Source organism: Engraulis encrasicolus, chromosome 19 (assembly GCF_034702125.1).
Source record: "Engraulis encrasicolus isolate BLACKSEA-1 chromosome 19, IST_EnEncr_1.0, whole genome shotgun sequence".
In the NCBI taxonomy this organism is placed as follows: Eukaryota; Metazoa; Chordata; class Actinopteri; order Clupeiformes; family Engraulidae; genus Engraulis; species Engraulis encrasicolus.
The window spans coordinates 40,068,720-40,091,038 of NC_085875.1; the positions used below are offsets into that span (position 1 = coordinate 40,068,720).

At 41.4% G+C, this 22,319-nt stretch overlaps 1 protein-coding gene across 2 annotated transcripts in view; it reads left to right on the plus strand.

The window, feature by feature from the left end:
• The window catches only part of sec23a (Sec23 homolog A, coat complex II component), a 47,757-nt gene extending 26,211 nt beyond the window's left edge, over nt 1-21,546 (plus strand). For both annotated transcript variants that reach the window (XM_063184392.1, XM_063184393.1), the window contains exons 14-20: nt 7,378-7,531; nt 9,765-9,842; nt 11,230-11,391; nt 16,194-16,280; nt 17,956-18,111; nt 20,736-20,801; nt 21,153-21,546. In XM_063184392.1, coding sequence (XP_063040462.1) covers nt 7,378-7,531; nt 9,765-9,842; nt 11,230-11,391; nt 16,194-16,280; nt 17,956-18,111; nt 20,736-20,801; nt 21,153-21,242 — 793 coding nt within the window. In that variant the 3' untranslated portion in view covers nt 21,243-21,546. The remainder of the gene's footprint in view (nt 1-7,377; nt 7,532-9,764; nt 9,843-11,229; nt 11,392-16,193; nt 16,281-17,955; nt 18,112-20,735; nt 20,802-21,152) is intronic.
• Nucleotides 21,547-22,319: the final 773 nt, after the last annotated feature.

Here is a 22,319-nt window from a genome sequence, read left to right on the forward strand (position 1 = left end):
TGAACACTGCACACTGCACACAATGAAATTGCATTTTATGCCTCACCCGTGCAAGGGGGCAGCCCTCAGTGGCGCCCCATGGGGAGCAGTGCGGTGGGACGGTACCATGCTCAGGGTACCTCAGTCATGGAGGAGGATGGGGGAGAGCACTGGTTGATTACTCCCCCCACCAACCTGGCGGGTCGGGAGTCGAACCGGCAACCTCTGGGATGCAAGTCTGACGCCCTAACCGCTCACCCATGACTGCCCAGATTAGAGTTAAGTATGCGTCTCTGAATGCATCTGACACTGAGATGGGAAGATGAGTCTTGACAGTCGAATGGAAAAGCAATTTTCCTTCAAAGAAAGGTCCACTCCACATATTTGACACATCCCATTACTTAACCAACTGAGATTGTAATTATGGCAGCTCTTCAGCAAATTTGCAAAACTCTTGCGTAACTCTCAAGCACTAAACACATTGAAGACCTTGAGACATTATTGTATTGTAGCAGCTCATGTAGAATCTCTTACTCGCCTTGCTGTGCTTGTGGAGGTCAAGTTGCTGTGTCCAGCTCCCAGAATACTGTCTGACTTTTTACTGTCTACTTTTTTTGTACAGTAAGTGTTAGCAGTTTTTAAATTTGTGTCAACTACGTAACAAGTTTTATACCTAGCATTGTCTTCTGTTATGCTAGTACTCCACTTGTCTTGAAGGACTTTGAATTAGCCTGGTGCTCAACCCTTGTGTATTTCCGCCCAACTTCATGAGCTAGCACGGGGTTGGTAACAACCATCTGCGTGAAAACAGGTTACTTTGAATAGATCTGCTAATTTATCGGACAGTGATCGTTTCATCAGAAAACATCTACATTGTTGTACATAGATTAGAGTTGAGGATGTGTCTCAGTGCATTTTACACAAAGGTGGGAAGATAAGACTTAACCGGAACTACTGTCAACGGATCCCATTGACTTGCAAAATGCACAAAATGAAAAAAGCACTATGGGGACCAACGCTGTCTCTGTTGCCTCCGACAAAAGTGATTTTTTTCTGCTTTGGCAGGTGTGGCGGATCCGTTCACCAATTAGACCACATGTACACCAAAGTACAACCTCCATTCTGCCCTACATGTCTTCCTTGAACATACAGTAGCTCGTCTGAATGTAGAGTTACACTCAGTTGGAAACGCTTCCTTCCGAGAAAGGTCCACTCCACATATTTTTTTTCCCCAAATATTTTTTTATTAATTTTTGAACATTTTTATAATCACACATTAAACACAGAAACTGAAGGATAGTACTGCACAGTACATACAAATAAATCCACACATACACACAATTAAAATTACAACAAAATGACAGAAAGAACAAAACTATAAATAATAATACACATTTAAAAAATAATAATAATAAAATAATAATAAATTAAAATAAATACATAAGAAAATAAAAATGCTTCTCAATTAGTATCAGTATCGCTTACATTTGACATCCCATTACCTCCACCTTCTTCCAGAAAGGATAAGAATGGGTACCATATCTCCTCAAATTTTTTGCATTTACCTTTCACTATATAAGTTATTTTCTCCATGATCATGTTAGTCGCCATTTCTTTCAGCCAGTCATTTACATGTGGTGCATGGACTTTTTTCCAAAACAAAGCTATTAAACGCTTAGCTTGTAACAAACACATGTCAAGAAAAGCATATTCCCTTCTTCTCAAAGGCATTTCAGGAGGGTATAAGTGCATAACAAATATTTTTGCTGTTAATGGTAGATTAATGCTTGTCATTTTATTAATCATATCCCTCACACCTTTCCAGAAAGACAGTATATGTTCACACTCCCATATGCAATGATAAAAATCACCTTTGAATACGGTGCATTTTTTTGCAGGTATCAGGAATATTTTCATTATACTTGTGTAGAATAGCTGGAGTTATGCAAGTCCGCATCAACCATTTATATTGCAGTAATTTCAATCTTACACTTATTGTTTGTGTCTGAGCTTCCTGACATGCCTCTGTCCAATCACTCTCACACAGATCTTCTTTTAAGTCTTTCCTCCAGGCCTCTAGTTTATTGATTGACGACTCTTTTGATTCTGCTGCTATACTTCTGTATAGATGTGATATTAAACCCCTTGCATAGCAGTCCTTTACCATTTCTGTCTCTAAACTGTTCAGCTCTGGTCTGTCCAAAGAATTATTCTGCGCAACAAAAACAAAGTTCCTTATTTGTAAATATTTAAAGAAATGATTTCTAGGTATATTAAATGTACTAACTAGTTCCTCAAAAGACTGAAATTTGTTTGAAGAATACAGATCTTTTATAGATTTTATCCCTTTATCTGCCCAATTTTTAAAGCCTGCATCCAACTTGCCTGGTTTGAAGTCTGTATTACCCCAAATGGGGCTATAACAAGATAAATTATTAGGAATACCAAAGTGTTTCTTCACCACATACCATATATTGATCATATTGAGAACAATTGGGTTTGAACAGTTTTTCCAGTGGTGTTTGAGATTAGCTGAATATATATACCTTTTTAAGGTAAGACCCTGTGCGACTTCCGCTGACTCCATATTAACCCATGATGGGGGACTTTCTGTAGAAAAATAAAACATTATGGTTCTGAGCTGAGCCGCCCAATAATACCATTGCACATTAGGACACTGGAGCCCCCCTCTATCATAAGGCAAGTACAAGAGTGAAAGGCGGAGCCTTGGACGTCTGTTGTTCCAAATGAAGTTGGTGAATAACTTAGTAAGTGTCATGAAAAGGTGCTTTGGAGGTGGTAAAGGAATGTTCTGAAATAAGTACAGTAATTTGGGTAAAATATTCATTTTCAAAACATTTATGCGACCAATTAAGGATATGGGTAGTAATGTCCATCTATCTATAGAATCAGAAATACTTTCAAATAGTGGTTCGTAATTTACAGAAACTATGTTCTCTAGTTTTGGTACAACTCGTATTCCCAGATATGTAAAGCTATCGGTTAAGTGAAAAATTGTAGGGTTGTTCTGGAAATGTACCCTATCATTATCGTCTAGTAACATTAACTTACTTTTTGAGTGATTTACTTTGTATCCTGATATCTTCCCAAATGTTCCTATAAGCTCTAAAAGAGCCGGTATAGATTGATCAAGATTTTTAAGAAAAAGGAGAACATCATCAGCAAATAAAGCAATTTTGTGTTCCATCTGGCCAACATTAACTCCAGTAATGTTCATATGTTTTCTAACTGCAATGGCAAAGGGTTCTATAGAAATCACAAAGAGGAGAGGAGAAAGAGGCGACCCCTGCTGACATCCCCGCGCTATATTGAAGGGTTTTGACACTGTATTATTCGTAAGCACCTCAGCTACTAGGTCATTACAAAGAATTTTAACCCATTTGCAAAAATTCTCCCCAAAACCAAATTTAGTCAATAGATCAAATAAGTAGGGCCATGTTAAAAGGTCGAACGCCTTCTCTGCATCCAGTGACAAGATGGCTGTGTCTGACGCATTCCGCTGGTTATGAAGGATGTTAAAAAGCCTTCTTACATTATGAAATCCTTGTCTGCGTTGTATAAAACCATTTTCGTCCTCTCCTATTAAATTAGGTAGTACTGCTTCCAATCTCCGTGCCAGTAGTTTACATAAAATTTTGGTTTCTGAATTAAGAAGACTTATTGGGCGCATGTTTTCACATTTTGTATTACTTTTTCCTGGTTTTGGTAATAGTGTAATTAGTGCTCCTCTCATTGATGCTGGAAGAAGGCCAGATTCAAATACCTCTAATGTCATATCTAACAAGGGATTTAACAGTTTTTCTTTAAATTTCTTATAAATATCTATGGGAAGGCCATCTGGGCCTGGCGTTTTTCCTGATGTCATTGCATCAATAGCTAATGCTATCTCTTCAACAGTTATGCCCTCTTCAAGGTTCAGATGATCTTCCTCTGAGATTTGAGGCAACTCAAGATCTCCTAAAAATTGTGTTCGTAACTCATCCTGAGGAGAGATTTCTGGACTATATAGATTACTATAATAGTCTCTGAAAGCTTCATTTATCTTTATTGGATCTATGATGTCTCCAGATGGTGATTCTATTGTAACAATAGCCCTTTCCTCTTGTCTTTTTTTAATTTGCCAAGCAAGTAATTTTCCTGCTTTATCTCCATGCTCGTAGAAATTCTGTTTTAGTTTATTTATTTTTGCTGCTGCTTTTACTGCTGATTTTTCATTATATTGTGCCCTTAAAAGAAGTAGTCTATCATGTTCATCTTTATTTGCTACTCTATTCTGATATAGTCCTTTCCAATTCACTAATCTGTTTCTCCAACTGCTTTGTGTCTTTTCTAGCTTGTTTGGATTTTGAGCTACAGTAGCCAATAATTTGACCCCTAATGTAAGCTTTGAAAGCTTCCCACCTTATACAAGCAGATGTTTCAGATGTATTTATTTCAAAATAAAGGTCAATTTGTTTGCCCAAAAATTCTACAAATGAAGGGTCTTGTAACCATCCTGCTTGCAATCGCCATTTAGGAGGGTTGTTGACCATCCTTTTATCTGTATATGCTAATGATACAGCAGCATGGTCAGAAATGACCACAGAGTGATATGTACAATCTGTTATGTTTGAAAGCAGTGTTGCTGATACCAAAAAGTAGTCAATGCGTGAGTATGTTTTATGTGCCCCAGAATAACATGAGTAAACCAAAGCGTTAGGGTTAAACTGTCGCCATATATCCAACATGTTTAAATCTCTCATAAATTGTTTTATTATTTTCCTAGATTTGGTATGTGTAGTATCTAAGCCTGTTGAGCGATCTTTCCCTGGGTCCAATATGCAGTTCGTATCACCTGCCACAATATGTTGGCCTCTCAGACCTGATATTGAAAGGAACAAATCACTAAAAAAAGCAGGACTATCATCATTAGGGCCGTAAACATTAATTAAATTAATTTTATCTCCAAACAAAAACCCTTCAATTATAATAAACCTACCAGCTGGGTCTTTCACTACTTTTTCCACTTGAAAGGGGATGGATTTATGAATAAGTATCATTACTCCTCTGGCATTTGAGGCGTAACAGCATGAGAAAACCTGACCATGCCATCTCCTCTGAATTTTAATAGTTTCCCCTGTTGTCATGTGTGTTTCCTGCAAAAACACTATTTTTGCCTGCAGTAATTTAATTCTGTCCATTACTTGTTTCACTTTTTTAAGGCTACCCATTCCCCTACAATTCCAAGTTATGAATTTCACCTTTTCCGTTTCAGACATTACATTTTTTACTGTACTTAGTCACCCCATGCACCCATTTCAAACGATGAGACGAACCTACCGTTGAGAAGCCAAAACAAAAAGCAAAAAACACATACAAAAACAAAAACACAGTAAACGCCACACAATTTTGAACTTTAAAACTAAACCTTGTAACCCCCTTCGCACCAACCTGTTCATTATGTTGGCCTATCCCCCCTCCCCCCTTTACGTTTACTTCCTGTATGGGTATGTTAGATCCACACATCTGTGAGGAGCTAACTACTGATTGGTCCTCTCAGTCACCTACATTTGACTCAACCCTTTACCTTCTAATATTCTACTCAAAATGTCAAAGTAAAAATTCAACTTCAAATTACACCTGCCTTAAAAAAAAAGAAATCTTTTTTTGTTTTTCAGAAAAGGCACACTGTTAATCAGACTAGGTCTCATATTATCCCCCTTTTTTTGAAGATCACAACATAAAGAAAATGTCCATTAGTCACCCAAGGGGAGAGAAAAAAAAAACTAAAACTGAATGTGAGGTAAAAGTAGTACCATCGCTAAAAAAAAATAAAAAATAAAAAATCCTCAGTTATTAAACTTGCTCAGTCCGTCTACATTAGGCCTAATTGAGCCTACTTCAAGCCTTTAACATAACCTAAGCTGCAGACAAAATCAGAATATAGCAAGAAAAAAAAACGGTTTTAACTCTTTTTCTCAGTTACCCAGTCCTTCCATGAATTGCTCCACTTCGGTTGGCGTGTCATACAGCTCGGTTTTCCCGTCGTAGGTGAGAAGCAGTCGTGCAGGAAAGACGACACGGTGCTTGTCGATTCCCCTCTGTCGCAGCTTCTGTCTCACTCCATCGTAAGCCCTCTGTTTCCTGTGCGTCTCAGCGGTGACATCGGGGAAGAATCGGATTGCTTCATCTTTATATTTCACTGACCCCTTTTCTTTGGCCGCTCGCAACACCTCTTCCTTCTGTCTGAAGTTGAGAAACCTCATAATGAGAGTTCTCGGTCGAGGCGGAGTGGCATCGGCATTGGCATCGGCTCCCTCCTCTGTCTGTGTCTGGGGTCGTGGACCGATTCTGTGTGCGCGTTCCAATGCCAGCGCGGTGTCTTTCATCTCTAGGATTGAGGGAATCCAACTTTCTAGGAATTTGCAAGCGTCTCGTCCTTCTTCTTTCTCCGGCAAGCCCACTATCCTCACATTATTTCTCCGACTGCGGTTTTCCATCTCGTCCATTTTCTCTAGCAACAACTTCACTTGGGATTCTAAAGTGTTAACGCGAGTTTTAAGTTGTGTTACTTCGTCCTCTGCGCCCGAAATTCGTTCTTCCGCCTCTTCAACTCTTTCGGTTATGTCTTTCACTTGTTGTAACACCCCATCTATCTTTTCAGTAATTCGCTTTTCCATTCCTTGTATTGCTTTCATGACATCCGAAGTGCTGGGGCTGCTAGTGTTACCGTCGTGGGTTTCATTTTCGCTGTCGCCATCTTCAACATCCTCGTGTTCAGATTCAGAAAGTTCTGGTCTTTCGACGTCTTTTCCTTGCTTTTGCAGTTTTTGAGCAGCTGTCTGTCTCCTCGTTTGTGACATTATCACTATTGTGTTGAAATCAGATCAAAAATTTTGAATATGAGTAGAATTAAATGTTTTCAAGGAATTATAATCAGGAGGGTAGGTGTCACGCAGCCTCTCAGCACCCCGCCATTACCGGAAGTCCTCCACTCCACATATTTGCTACAGCGCCATTACTAACCCAACTGATTATAATTATCTCCGCTCTTCATTAAATCTTCAGCCAAGTGGAGGGGCTAATTAGTGAGAACTGGTGTCTGGAGTGTACAGGTAGAGCCACCCTGCCCTGACGGTATTTATATCCTTGAATGCTGCGTGCTTGAGGCCTAGATTGCACAATCTGCCAATGGTATTTTCTGTTTTCTATTAAGAGGCGGAAGTGATAATGCTGAAATGATCCACGTCAATGGCAATGGCAACAGATCCTCTCAGCTTTCTGTCTTGAATCTTTAATATTAACTTTCTAATCCCTCCCTGTTTCACTCTTTATCTATCTGTCCATGTTTCTTACCTCTTTTGTGCACTTCCTCTCTCTCTCTCTCTCCCCTCTCAGCTGGGCAGATGCAGCGACGCAGATCCAGAGCATCGCGGCGTCATTCGACCAGGAGGCGTCGGCCATCTTGATGGCGCGTCTGGCCGTGTACCGGGCCGAGTCGGAGGAGGGCCCTGATGTCCTGCGCTGGCTGGACCGACAGCTCATCCGCCTGGTGGGTCTTTATGTGACTTAGTAAGAAGGAGGGGGGGGGGGGAGCGCTGTGGCGCAGCGTGATAAGCCACACACATTTGGGCTTGCATGCCCAACCCCGGGGACCCCGGTTCGAGTCCAGCCAGGGTCATTTCCCGATCCTCCCCGTCTCTCTGTCGCATTCGCTTCCTGTCACCGTCTTCGACTGTCCTGTCAAATAATGGCATAAAAGCCCCTAAAAAATATATTTTAAAAAATAAATAAAAATAAGGAAGAAGGAAGGCCACCGGACTATCTTCAGATGTTGAAGTATTTTTTCTGCTTTATTGGGAGCCCGTTCCAAGACAAGTTTAGTCTTGGCTCTTGCCCCAAAAAAGCAGAAAACTATCCTCTACATCTCAAGATGGTCTGGTGACCCTCTTTCTTACTTGCACTTAGTCCTCTCCTGTGACACACCAGATTGTGGAGTGCAGGAGCACGTAGGATATCTTTCTGCTCTACGTGGCTTACTGTACGTTTAGACCAAAATCAACCATAGCGAACATATAGGCGAAGTCAGTGAAGAAGTCTCTCTGGTAGCTTTGGTTGGTTTTAATCCCAACAGTCACACACTGGGTTCCGGTTCTGAACGGAGTGCAAGACTAAATCAGCATTAGCTGTGTTTCTTAATGCAGTTTAAAAAAAAATGTGAAGCCAGGTTGAATTCAGTTGAATAACCAACAGGATTGTGCTGTCGGATGAGGCCCAGACCAACACAAAATAGTTCTCATTCTTAAAGGTGCACTGTATAATATTTTTGGTAGTTCATTTCCAGAATTCATGGTGCCCATTCAGAAATGTTACCTTTTAAATGAATTTACCACCACCATCAAAATCCAAGTATTCATTATGACTGGGGAAATTGCACACTGCACCTTTAAAGGGATATTTCCCATTAATTGTTTCATTGGTTCATGAACGTTCAACAGGGTGAAAAATATTTCTTAATTAGCTTTCCCACCCTCCATGATACAGAGGTATAAGTAGTGCAAATGAGACATATTCAGCTTTGAACCTGCACTGTGACCCAGAGGAAAATGATAAGTGTCCTTCTTTCAATTAGTTCACATCTCATCATTCTGAATTGCCCACAAAAGAGCTGCCCACAGCAAAAAAGTGATGCTTGAGCCCTCATGAAACCCTGACCAAGACACTGCCTTTTACACACCTCCGAATTGCAGTACAGACAAAAAAGGCTTTATGCGGATCCTACCATTAAAACCAGAACCTTTGAAGTAATCCTCAGAGGGTACGTGCACAGAGCCCCCTTTTTGGTCCATGTAGAGTGTGGTTAATAGACTCCGTCACTGCAGGGTTGTTTAAAAAATGGAGGCATGTTATTGCACGCTCCTTGTCGGGGTGGATATCGCTCATGCTTCTCGCTTTCAGGCCCCAGTCAGTCATTTTGGAGAAAAAGACCTCCGCTAAAATGATTTATTGTAAATGAGCTGGACCCTCCCCTGGGCTCCTTGCACTTGGTCTGCAAAAATGAGTAATGGACCCATTCCATACCCTACTAGAGAGAGAGAGAGAGAGAGAGACGCATACATACACACACACACTCGCACACGCACACAGCTCCCCTCAGAAGCCACTGAGTTCATTTCCCTGGTCTGTGCATGTCTGAGCAGAAACAAACTACAGTACCTTAGTAACTGTAGCACCTCGTTCAATACCCATCTCAGTTGAGAAATGCTGGATTCATTGTCCATATTTTCTGTACATAGGCCTGAAAAGTGTGGGTAAAGAGCATGGCAGGCTCTGGCCAAACAAATAATAAAAAAGATCGCCCACAAAGATATGTCGGAATGGAAAAAGCGTAATTAACTGAGGGCTTTATCTGATTCTGTAATACAAAGTAAATAAGAGCAGCACTGACGAGTTTGCCCTGACAAGGTTGATTTTAATTACACACTCGTTGACTCCCCCTGAGCAGGCCGCAGGGCATCTCCGTACACATACACCTGCACACATGCATGTGTGTTCGTGCGTGCGATTGTATATATTTGACAGTGAAGGTCTTTTGAGTGTGTTGCTTTTAAGCCTTAAATGTCTTTGCCTGCCTTCAGTGCCAGACGTTATTTTTGTTGAATGTATCTGAATGGGAATCTCTTAATGACTGTGAAGGTGTGTGTCTGAGTATGTGAAGGTCTTGTGAGTGTGCATGTTTTGTTAAAGCACTGTATTTAACACTTCATTGTGTTTGTTCACTTTAGTGCCAGAAGTTTGGTGATTACCACAAGGATGACCCCAACTCATTCCGTTTCTCAGAGACCTTCTCCCTCTACCCACAGGTCAGACTGCCTTTTGGGATGCTTTGTCTCTTGTCATGCCTTCACTGTTGTGGTGAATTACAATCAAAAGGAAATTCATGAAAAGTATGAATCTGCAGTGGTACTGAGGTGAATGTATGTACTTGCACCAAGAGTGATGGTGAAAAATCCCAATACCACTCTAGTTGAACCTTTATGTTTGAGCAAGTAAACTCCAACCATTCATTTGAAGAAAAAAAAAAGAATTCTTTCGCTGAAAAGCCATTAATATACAGTGCCTTCAAAAAGTCTACACACCCCTCCTCAAATGTCAGGTTTTTGTGATGTAAAAAAATGACAGAAAGACAAATAAATTCACAGCTTTTTCCACCTTCAATCTAAACTATTAACTTGAACAATGCAATTGAGAAACACGCATGAAGCTTTAAATGGAAACGATAGAAAATAAAAAACTTCAATTTACATGGTTGCATTAATATACACACCTTTAAATTAATACTTAGTTGCAGCACCTTTGGCTTGTCTGGGCCATTCCAAAACCTCAATATTATTCTGGTGAAGCCATTCTTTTGTAGATTTAGGCGTGTGCTTAGAGAAATTGTCGTTCTGAAAGATTAGTTCCTCTGCATCTTCACCTTTCTACCAGGGGGCCGAAGGTTTTGTGCCACTACCACGGCCCCTGTGGAAATGTTCATAATTCCCTCCTCTCTAATGAAGGCCCCAGTTAAAGATGAAGAAAAACAGCACAAAAGAACAATGCTGCCACCACCATACTTCACGTTCGGTATGGTGTTATTGCGGTGATGTTTTGTGCCAAACATACCTTTTGGAATTATGTCCAAAATGTTCAACCTCGGTTTCACCTGACCATAACACATCTTCACACATGCATTTGGGAGATTACAGAAGTATCTTTTTGCTAAATTTACCTCACCAAGATTGAACTTTTTGGTCTTAATTCAAAAGTGTCTCAATTGCATTGTACAGGTTAATAGTTTAGATTGTAGGTGGAAAAAGCTGTGAATTTATTTGTCTTTCTGTCATTTTTTTTACATCACAAAAACCTGACATTTGAGGAGGGGTGTGTAGACTTTTTGAAGGCACTGTATGATCCAACGCATGTTCTCAGTCCACCAACTCAGTGCATATCTCTTAAAGTACTTATACATTTTTATTCAATATAATGGAATTGCTGTGATCGTTATAGTGTTTTACAGTTATCCATTTTTTTCCATGTAACTGGGCATCAGAAAACAAAATATAATGTAAAGTATATATTTTCAGTAGTATCCATTGTGTGATGTGAGGCGTGGCAAGCTTTGCCTGTCAGTAGCCTACATGCATCAGAAAATGATTAATACAGCACTGTGGTTGATATGAATTTATGTGATGCTTGGTTCCCCTATAGTTTATGTTCCATCTACGGAGGTCTCCGTTCCTGCAAGTGTTCAACAACAGTCCAGACGAGAGCTCCTACTACAGGCACCAGTTCATGAGACAAGACCTCACCCAGTCCCTCATCATGATCCAGCCCATCCTCTACGCATACTCCTTCAACGGGCCGCCGGAGGTGGGTGATGCCTCACTGTTATTATTATTACAGTACCTCTGCCAAGGAGGTTATGTTTTGTGTCGCGTTGTTTTGCCTGTCTGTCTGTTTGTTTGTTTGTTTGTCAGCAGGATAACTCAAATCTTATGAACGGATTTGGATGAAACTTTGTGAAGTTGTTGTAAATGACCAAAGGAACAAGTGATTACATTTTGGTGGTGATCCAGATCACGAACAGGAACCAGGATTTTTTTAAACAGATTCTTAACCTTTGCTAGCCTAGAAATGTAGAGACCCCTAGTGACCATAAATTGAATTGCGGGACAGGGCGAATTTTGACACTCCAGTTTTATTTCTAACTCCACAAAAAGAAGGCAGAAAGACTAAAATAGGGTGTAACACAGTCAAATGTTCTATCAATCAGCTTCCTTGGCGGAATTCTGCACTCTCTGAGTGCATTTCTAGTTTTAATTTATTTTTTATTTTTTTTAATTGGGGGCGAGGTGAGCGGAGACAAGAAGCAAGTGGAAGAGGGATCAGGAAATAACCTCAGGGCCGGAATGGAACCTGGGTCCCTGGTGTAACATTGTGGTGCCTCACCCATTAGGAAAACAGAGGCATAATTACAGCAACACTGGTCTTGGTTCTAATAGGCCAGTTAATCTAGCGTTTGACCCGGGACAAATTGCAATAGTAATCATAATAGTTTTTTTGTAATCTCCAGGTATGTCTAAATAACATATTAAAAATCTACAGCTTTATATTTAGTGGAACATACTTTTTTTCAAGGTTAAAGTTGGAGATTTCCCATTCATTTTCCCATAGGGAGACAATATAGGAGATACTTGGGGAATAGGCTAAATTTTTAAACAATGAGATATCAATTTGAAACTTTCACAGTAATTTACTCAAGCAAAGACAAAGATTTTTTGTATTGCAAGTTGTCTGAAATATGATGATTAAATATGCAAATGAGATCACATCTACTTAAATATGTGACAAATTATGCAACAAAGGCCAAAACATAAAACAAATAACAAAAATAATGATTCACACTTTTTATTGATACTTTATCCACCCTACATCACATATGAAAAATCTACCTCCATCACTTTAGTGGAACATACTTTTTTGAAGGTCAGAAGTTGCAGATTTCCAATGCATTTTGCCATTGAGTGGGTAAAATCGGATACTTTTGACCTGGGGAAAAGTATGTTCCACTGAATTGATGAAAGTAGATTTTTAATATGTGATGCAGAGGGGTTGAAGGATCAATATGATGTATGGACCATTACTATTGCAATTTGTTTTATGCTTGATCTGCTACCACATACAGCTCCAGGCCAATTTATTATAATAGAGTGAAAAAGTTGTTTTATTTCTATTATTCCATCAATAATGTTTAACTGTCATATATTATATATTCATGGCCCAGTTTTTATTAACTATTCCAATCATTAAATTGTTTATTTTTACACATTTTGGTCTTCCAGCTAAAAAAAAACATGAATTGGGGAATTCGCATCATTAGAATATTGTAATAAAATCACAATTTTCTTCATCAAAATTTGTTTCACATCAGTGCACATCAAATCAGCTTTTTGCTGTACGGGTCTGGCTGCGCTAGGCTATGACACTTTAACATTATTGATGGAATTATGGAAATAAATCAACTTTTTCATGCTATTCTAATAAAGTGGCCTGGAGCTGTATTGTATCGCATATTTCAGTACATATTACCTCATTTGCATATTTCATCATCATATTTCAGAAAACTTGCAATACAAAAATTGTTTGCCTGAATGTGAGTTACCGACTGTGAAAGTTTCAAATGAATATGTCATAGTTTGACATTTTTCCCTATTCACCTTGTATCTCCTATATTGTCTCCCTGTGGAGAAATGAATGGGAAATCTCTCAAATTTGACCTTGAAAAAAGCATGTTCCACTAAATATAAAGCTGTTGATTTTTAATATGTGATACAAGGGGATTTAAGGATCACTTTAAAGTAGGAACGATTACTATTGCAATTTATCCCGGGTTTGGGCCTTTTTAGAGCTAGATTGACTGGCCTATAAGAGGACTTACTGTATTTAGTTGGCGCACTCTAATGCATACAGGGGCTGCAAGGCTATGCATCGCTACAGTTTGGCCGCCATAATGCCTTGATGCATGGAAAAAGGTGTCCTCTCATTTTTTTTACTTGACGCACTTGTGTGCGTCTGTCTCTGCCAGAATGTCATTTTCACGACTCATAGCATGTCACTATATAAGGCCAGTATCTTCCATTAGAAACACAGCATATTGCATCAAATAGAAAAAAGTCACTACTAATATTGTTAATTTTTCAACCAACATATGGGTACATCAACAAACAGAAGCTTTATTTATAGGTATTCCCCTATTGCTCTTTTCACTAGCATGAAATGCAAATCAAAGTTCTGCAAACATCACAGACCAAATTGTGTTCCGTCATGAAGTGCCGTAATGGAGGGGGCTTTCACTGAAGAGCCTTTAAGACACTCACACAACATGCAGATGGCAGGCACACATAAGGCACAGAGAGCTATATGCATACGCAGACCCACCCACTGCCGGTACACTGCAGGCAACATGTTCATTTCTACTCTGTCTTCACACTGCCTCACTCTGGCTGCATGTGGTCTTTTTCTCCAGGGACAAGCCCAAAAGCAAATGCATTAGTTTAGTAACTTTAATTGTACTTGCAGCACACTCGTTGGCACTAGACATGTGACACAGACAGGCATACCAAACAAAAAACAGAACATTGAGAGCATATGCTATGGCTTTGTGACAGGTTTTAGATGTATTCGTTTAAAGTCAGTTGTCCTAACAGATACACACTTTTTTTTAGTTAAGATTATTTATTTGTTTGTTTTATGAACATGGGTATTTTGTGACAAACGGGTCAGTTTCAGGCCCCCATTCCCAGTACATTGTAGGTATTGAGAGGGGGCCCCTTTCAGATGGTTATTTCCCAGGCCCAGTGGAAGCTGTCCCCTGTGGGGGAGCAAGGCCGTCCTCCACCTCTTTTCAGGCCAAGAAGCTCTGCTGGCTGCCCTAATGCTTTCTAATGAATGACTCTTGAGTCTTAATGGCAGAAGCATTGATGTGGCCGTTTCATCGATTGAGTCAATATTTTGCTTGTTTGGTATCAGCTTTTATTTGCCATTTCAGCCGCCTCACTCAGGGAAGTGGGCTGCTCTCTCTCTCTCCACCACATTTGCTGCTGCACTGATGTCTTTTTCGATCTCACTCTGTTTTTTGGTTGTTTTTTTTTTTTCTTCCACGGCATTCGCTCACCCACTCACTCTTTATAGCCGCACTCTCTCTGCATTAAGGCTGTGAAATGATGGCTAATGATAAGTGGTGGTTTTCGAGTGAGCAAAGCACTACAGATCTCAAGACTATTATGAGAGAGAGGGAGGGAGAGAGAACAAGGGAGACAGCTGCAGAATACTCAATTTCTCACCGTGAAGAATTAATTGACAAGGACATAATTAGTGAGATTTGGCTGTTTGTGTGTGTCTGTGCACACGCACCTATATGTGTGTTTGCTCGTTCCTATATTTATGCCTTCTTTTATGGCCAGATGGATTTGTACAGGGTCAAATACACACACATACCAGCATCCATCGTCAGGACCCGGTTACCAGGATACAAGTGCTTGAGGCCTCATGTGTTTCTCTCTTTAAAAAAAAATCTCCTGCTCTACCAGCCGGCGTCTGTTAGCACAGCTAATGACCTTCACGCCCTCAATAGCTCCAAGTGGCTGAGGTCTCGCAGCAGCAGCAGCAGCTAGGCAGCTGGTGTAGTGTGATGTGCTGTGCTGTGTTGTGTTGTGTTGTGTTGTGCCGTCCGTGCCGTGCCGTGCCGTGCTGCTGGGCTGTGGTGGCAGTTAGGTGTGACTGATTCAGTACTGGTAGCCCTTTTTGTGCTTTGTACCCAGAGGGGATAAAGACGTACATGCCAGACTTACTATGGCTAATTAGTTCCCGGGGATGGAACTGACAGGGCACTTTTTCACCCTCCTTGGTTCTCTCCCTAGAGAAAAGATTCTGTGACTCTGGCTGAGACACTAGCAAAGTACTTTAATTAAAGTACCAGTGTTCTGTCTTTCCGAGATGAATCGAGTCACGAAGATGAGCAAACTTGTAGCTGGATTGGTTAGAATGGGACTGTTGGCTAACCCTGTTACAATAGAAAGAAACCACTTTTTTCTCGTTCTATGCGCAAACCATGTGACTTCCATGTGCTTCATGGACCTTGTGATCACATGGTACAGAACCAGTTGCTCCTACTTTACAAACCCAAAAATAACGCCAACTTTCCCCATATTTGCTTCCACAAGATCCTGAAGAATTTTGTCTGGTTTGGCAGAACAACAAAGAGTGAAATTTCTAACGCTGCCTCAGCAAGTGGCCACCGAACTCAGAACAAACGCCCACATCTCTGTCACGGTGTGGGTTAGAAAGTGGCTGTTTGCTCTCGTTGAATCAAAGCTCCCTGAAAGATGATAAAGACTTCCACCATACCTCTATTGTTATTGACCCATTAAAACTGGGAATCACATTTGTTCAACACAGCCTGCACCCCAACAAGGCCAACTGACAACTTTGTAACATTTTACATTTTTCATACGCATTAGGTCTTAATGGGTTTAATGTTGTTTTGTCGTGTTGTGTTGTTTCTACCTTACCGTATTGTACTGATTGTTGTTGTGTTGTCATGTTGTATTGTTTCTCCTATACCATATTGTACTGATTAATGTTGTGTTGTCATGCTGTGTTGTTTCGTGCAGCCCGTGTTGTTGGACAGCAGCAGCATCTTGCCTGACCGAATCCTTCTCATGGACACCTTCTTCCAGATCCTCATCTACCATGGAGAGGTAAGCAGGGACTCTGTGTGTGTGTAGGCGTGTGTTTATGTATGTGTGCTCATCACGTGTGTTTGTTTGGGTTTGTGTGTGTGGCAGTGTGTATGCACCTGTGTACTTGTTCGCATACACGTGGGTGTGGGTGTGGGTGTGGGTGTCTGCCGGGGTGTTGAGCGAAAGGCCAAAACACTTTCCAGAATCTCAGGTCTCCCCTCCCTCCCCTGCCGACACTGTCAGGCAAAACCGTGAAATCACTCCCAATTGGAGAGCCAACTGGCCTCACTCCAGCAGATTTGGGGGGTTTTGTACGTTTCAGCAGAAGGGAAATGCTTTGCAAGTCTTGCAGTAAGGGGGAAGCGGCTCTGGTAGCGCTGATAATAAGTTACATCAGACTGACATACCCATTCACAACACACTTGTGATTTACACCGACAAAGAAAAGTGAGACCTCGTTAGAAAGTGTTTTTAATTGGTGTCATTTTCCACGGCTGGGAATGATTTTAACTGTTATGTGGATGCACTGTAACATCCCTTGTCTGGTGTATAGCCAGCAAAGGGAAATGTTTGGAATAACTACAATACATCTCTGTGGTGTTATATGAGGCTATTCTTTTGAAATAACAACTTTATTTTTATGTGTGCAAATCTTGAAATGAACTGGAAATAAATGTATACAAAGAACATATCCTACTGATGATGGTACTAGATCCAGTGCATGTAGGTGTATATGAAATTGTATTTCTAAAAGGTAGTCTAACCTGTAAACAGAACACAAATTACTGCATGTGGGAGTCTGGGTGAGGACGTTGGTGGTACACAATGTACAGACTGTGTTTGTCACTTTCAGTCAAGACCGACTTAACCACCTCTCCGACCTATTAGAGCCACTTTAGCCAATTTATCTTCGATTATTTTAAAAGAGGTGTGCGTGCGTGCGTGCGTGCGTGCGTGCGTGCGTGCGTGCGTGCGTGCGTGCGTGCGTGTGTGTGTGTGTGTGTGTGTGTGTGTGTGTATCTGTGTGTAGAGGAAGTTTGAGTGATAGAGGAGTGTTCAAGCTGGAAGCTGTGGGATGAAACGCATCACAGTTGCAGCTTGATGTGCAAGAGACTCAGAGAAATTGAACTGCTTCACTGCGCTGGGGGAAAATCTGTCTCTGTAAAAGGGATAATAAAGAGGAACTGCTGGACAGAATCCGTATGTGCGGTGAAGAGATCATTTAACAGGATTTACAATGCTGAGTCATCAAGACTTAACAGTATTGTATTCGTTATTGATACAGTGGGATTGGTTTGTTAGAAATGTTTGTTTATTTGACCTTTAGTTGAACTGGTATTGTTTCAGACATGTTTCTCAGCCAAGTCTTCCTGTCCCTATCGCAGGAGTCTGTGGTGTCAGAGTGATGAAAAAGAATACGGTGACTTTTATTTCATCATAAAAAGAAAACAACTGTTCTTGACGTCAGCCCCTGTGTAGGCTGTAGAAATCAAGGGTCTGTCACACGTCCTCGCCTGCCCTGTCTCTCTTTAATGTCCTTAGTCTCACGCCACACCATGCCCCCTGTCTCTCTCTCTCCCCCATTCCTGCCCCCTGCCACCCACCCCCTCTTCCTCCCTCTTCCATTCTCTCTCTCTCTCTCTCTCTCTCTCTCTCTCTCCCTCTCCCTCTCTCTCTCTCTCCCTCTCCCTAGACGGTGGCTCAGTGGCGGAAGGCAGGCTACCAGGAAATGCCCGAGTATGAGAACTTCAAGCACCTCCTGCAGGCGCCGGTGGACGACGCTCAGGAGATCCTGCACAGCCGCTTCCCCATGCCCCGCTACATCGACACGGAGCACGGGGGCAGCCAGGTCAGAACACAGGGGGGCCAACCGGGGCCACCAGCCCCAGACACTAACATAACATACAGTAGACACAGACGTAAACATACACACACACACACGCATAGCACTCACATACTCAAACATGCATACAGTCAATCCGGAAAGTATTCACAGCGCTTCACTTTTTTCACATTTTATTATCTTACAGCCTTATTCCTAATGCTACAAATGAATCTCTGTTGTCAAAATCCTGCACAAATTATTCCATTATGACCATGTGAAAAACAAGTTGTCTTGACGGTTTTGAAAATTTAAAAAAATAAAAAATAAAGAGATCATATTTACAAAAGTATTCACAGCCTTTGCTTAATACTTTGTGGAACCACCTTTGGCAGCAACTACATTATTTTTTTTTCATTTCGAAATTAATTTGGGATTAAAAGGGAGGTCATTGGTGTGTGTTTCAACCTTTCAGTACATTGAAATTGTACATTTTGAGTCTGCACCTGGCTAAAATAGATGGGTGTGAGTTTTGAATGAAATCCTATGGAGAGTATCATGATCTGCTTCAGTAGTCCCAGTAAATGTTGTCATGCATGTTTCTTTAGGTGTAATTCAGATTTCCAATGTTGACGGTATCCATACATCGTCAAACCATGTAAGTCCCACTACAATGCTTGACTAGCCAGATGATGCACTTTTTGTGTAAAACTCACTTGTTTACCACCACACATGCTTGACGCCATCTAAAGCAAATTTGTTTATCTTGGTGTCAAGAGAGATAAACAGACCAAGGATATGGATCAGTGGAACCATGTCGTGTGGTCTGAGACCAAGATAAACACATTTGCTTTACATGGTGTTAAGTGTGGTGGTAAACAAGTCAGTTTTCCAAAAATGCATCATCTGGCTCATCAAGCATGGCAGTGGGACTGACATCGTTTTGGGATGTATGAATGCATTGGAAACATGGGAAATCTGAATTATATCTAAAGAAGCATGCATGTCAACATGCACTGTGACTACAGAAGCAGATCATGATACTCTCCATAGGATTTCATTCAAAACTCACACCCATCTATTTTAGCCAGGCGCAGACTGAAAATGTACAATTTCAATGCACTGAAAGGTTGAAACACGCACTGATGACCTCCCTTTTAATCCCATTTTCATTTTGAAAAATGTAGTTGCTGCCAAAGGTAGTTCTACAAGGTATTAAGCAAAGGCTGTGAATACTTTTGTAAAAATGATTTCTTTGTTTTTTATTTTTATAAATTTTCAAAACTGTCAAGACAACTTGTTTTTCACATGGTCATAATGGAATAATTTGTGTAGGATTTTGACAACAGAGATTCATTTGTAACATTTGGAATAAGGCTGTAAGATAATAAAATGTCGAAAAAGTGAAGCGCTGTGAATACTTTCCGGATTGACTGTACATACACAAGCCGACTAGAAATGCACATGCAGACACTCCCATCAAACAGACACAGGCGTAAGCATCCACATGCACACACACACGTGACGCTAACATACTGTAAACATGCACATTGCAAACACTGACATTGCAAACACTGACATTGCAAACACTGACACTGACTGATAAATGTAGATAAGAACGCAGATATAGACAAACTATCACTACATGATACACATGCATATCAGCACTTGCATGATATAAATATACAAACACAGAACACTCACACAATATTCAGTAGAATATTGAAATATGAAACTGGTATAATATAAACATGCACATCAAAGCAAAGCTCAAATCGTAAACATTCACTGTACAATGCAGAAGGAAAGGATGGAAACCAAGCAATGTCTGTCTTTGTTATACACTGTCACATAGAAAAGGATAAATACCCTTCCACATAAAATCTAGCATAAAAAAAGAACAGAAAATGAGATTCCATTGATAGTTAATTAAATGATCCATGTTGGGACAATGGGTCATATCATGAAATGATCCATGATATCAAATAGAATGTATCGTCGTCTTCAAAATAATAGCAGTGCTCCCAGTGTGTGTGCTCATCCTACCCGACTGGCCAGGTGCCAGAAAAGTAAGCTGAAATCCAAAATAAAAGATTGTGATGTCCGCAACACTGCTTCACCACAGCAACTCTTATCCTGTTGGTTGTTCCTCGGGCGAATGGGGGCATTACATTCTTTTATTTATGATTCCTGATCAATGACGTTAACATGGCTGTCTGTGAAGCATGTGTCTTGCTGGCCTCCAGAGCCTGGTGTAGTCATTGACCTCCTCCAGGCCCCTGTTCCAGCAGGAGGCTGTTGCTCACTACACTACATAGCATCCGGGAGAACGGCAGGGGGTGGGGACTAAGTGGTCAGTCCAGGGAGAGGCAGGGCCCCGAATTGTGTCCCCATTACATTGTATGTATTGAGTGGAGGGGGGCTTTCAAAGGAATTTGTCTCGGGTGTGGCCAACACCATCAGTGGACATGCATAGCAGGCTGTCCCCTTATCCTGGTTAGTCATTGGGCTCCAGGCCTCTGTTCCAGCAGGATGCTGCTGCTCACACTACACTACACTACACTACACTACACTACACTACACTACACTACACTACACTACTCTACACGGTGTAGCAGTCAGCTGATGGGATGCCTTCTCTCCCCCTGCAGGCTCGCTTCCTGCTCTCCAAAGTCAATCCATCTCAGACCCACAACAACATGTATGCCTGGGGCCAGGTAAGATGTGTGGTGTGTGAGTGTATGGGTGTGCGTGTGTGGTCTGAAAGGCAGTTCCAAGTAGTGTGTGTGTGTGTGTGTGTGTGTGTGTGTGTGTGTGTGTGTGTGTGTGTGTGTGTGTGTGTGTGTGTGTGTGTGTGTGTGTGTGTGTGTGTGTGTGTGTGTGTGTGTGTGTGTGTGTGTGTGTGTCCTTCAGTAATAAATAAGCAAGATAATAACTTGCCCGTTGGCTTGCTCCAGGTCTAATGTTATGCTATTACAGACTTTCTCTGGTCTAGATATTGAAGTGTGTGAGCAAGCGTCTGCCAGCCATCCTGTCTAATCTAAATGTCTTCTCTGTGTCTTGCTCAGGAGTCGGGGGCGCCCATCCTGACGGACGACGTGAGCTTGCAGGTCTTCATGGACCACCTGAAGAAGTTGGCCGTCTCCAGCGCTGCCTAAAGAGGGGGGTGGGGGCTTGGTCTCAGAAGGGCGCCATGAGGGAGAGAGGGGGGTGGGTGGGGGTTTATTTGCCCATTCATTCTTGCCTAAACCATATTGGAAACACATACGCACATGCGTATACAATTCGTATATAGGACACACATACACACATGCATACACAGATCATATATAGGAAACACATGCATACACGTTTCATATATACAGTGCTGCCTAAAAGCTCTTGAGGGGGACGGGGTGGGTGTTGTCCATCCAACCTCCCCTGTCCCATATAGGAAACACATACAAACATGCATACTACATGCATGCAATGCTGCCTAAATATGGGGCTTAGGATGGGGACTTGGGGCAGTTAGGTGGGTGTTGTCCATCCAACCTCCCCTGTCCCATATAGGAAACACATACAAACATGCATACTACATACCTACATACATGCATACATGCAGTGCTGCCTAAATATGGGGCGTAGGACGGGGAAATATAAATATACATGATAAATGATGGGCCGGTTAGGTGGGTGTATTGTCCATCCATCCTCCTCTGACCCAAACACGTACACACATGCATACAGTACATTCAAACACATACAGGCAGCAAGCCCCTTGTTTACCTTGCCCACCAATACACAATGCAAGCTGCCTCCACATCCCATCTCCAAAAGAATATATCCGCCAGTACAGTTGAACACTTTTTATAGGGGGTCCATGTCTGTTGTGAGAGATTATTGTATGCCCTTCCCACCCCAATATTCCTCCATGGCTCTCTTTTATTTCTCTGTGCCTCACTGTCTCTCATCTATCCTGTCTCTTTCTCTTTCTCCATGGCACTTCTTCCTCCTCTCCTGTTCTCTGACATATTCTATTTCCCTCGTGTTCCATCTCCCCAGCTCTCTCTCTCTCTCTCTCTTTTTTTAAACTGTGGAGACATTTACATAGGAAAGCAACTGTCTGCTAAATTTGACTCCCTCTCTCCCCCGGGGCCATGTAATACGTTTTTTGTCATAAGTGGGTCTCCAACGACTAGAGAGACGCAACTTTATTGTTACTGAAAGCATAATGCATCTGGGTATGAAAAAAC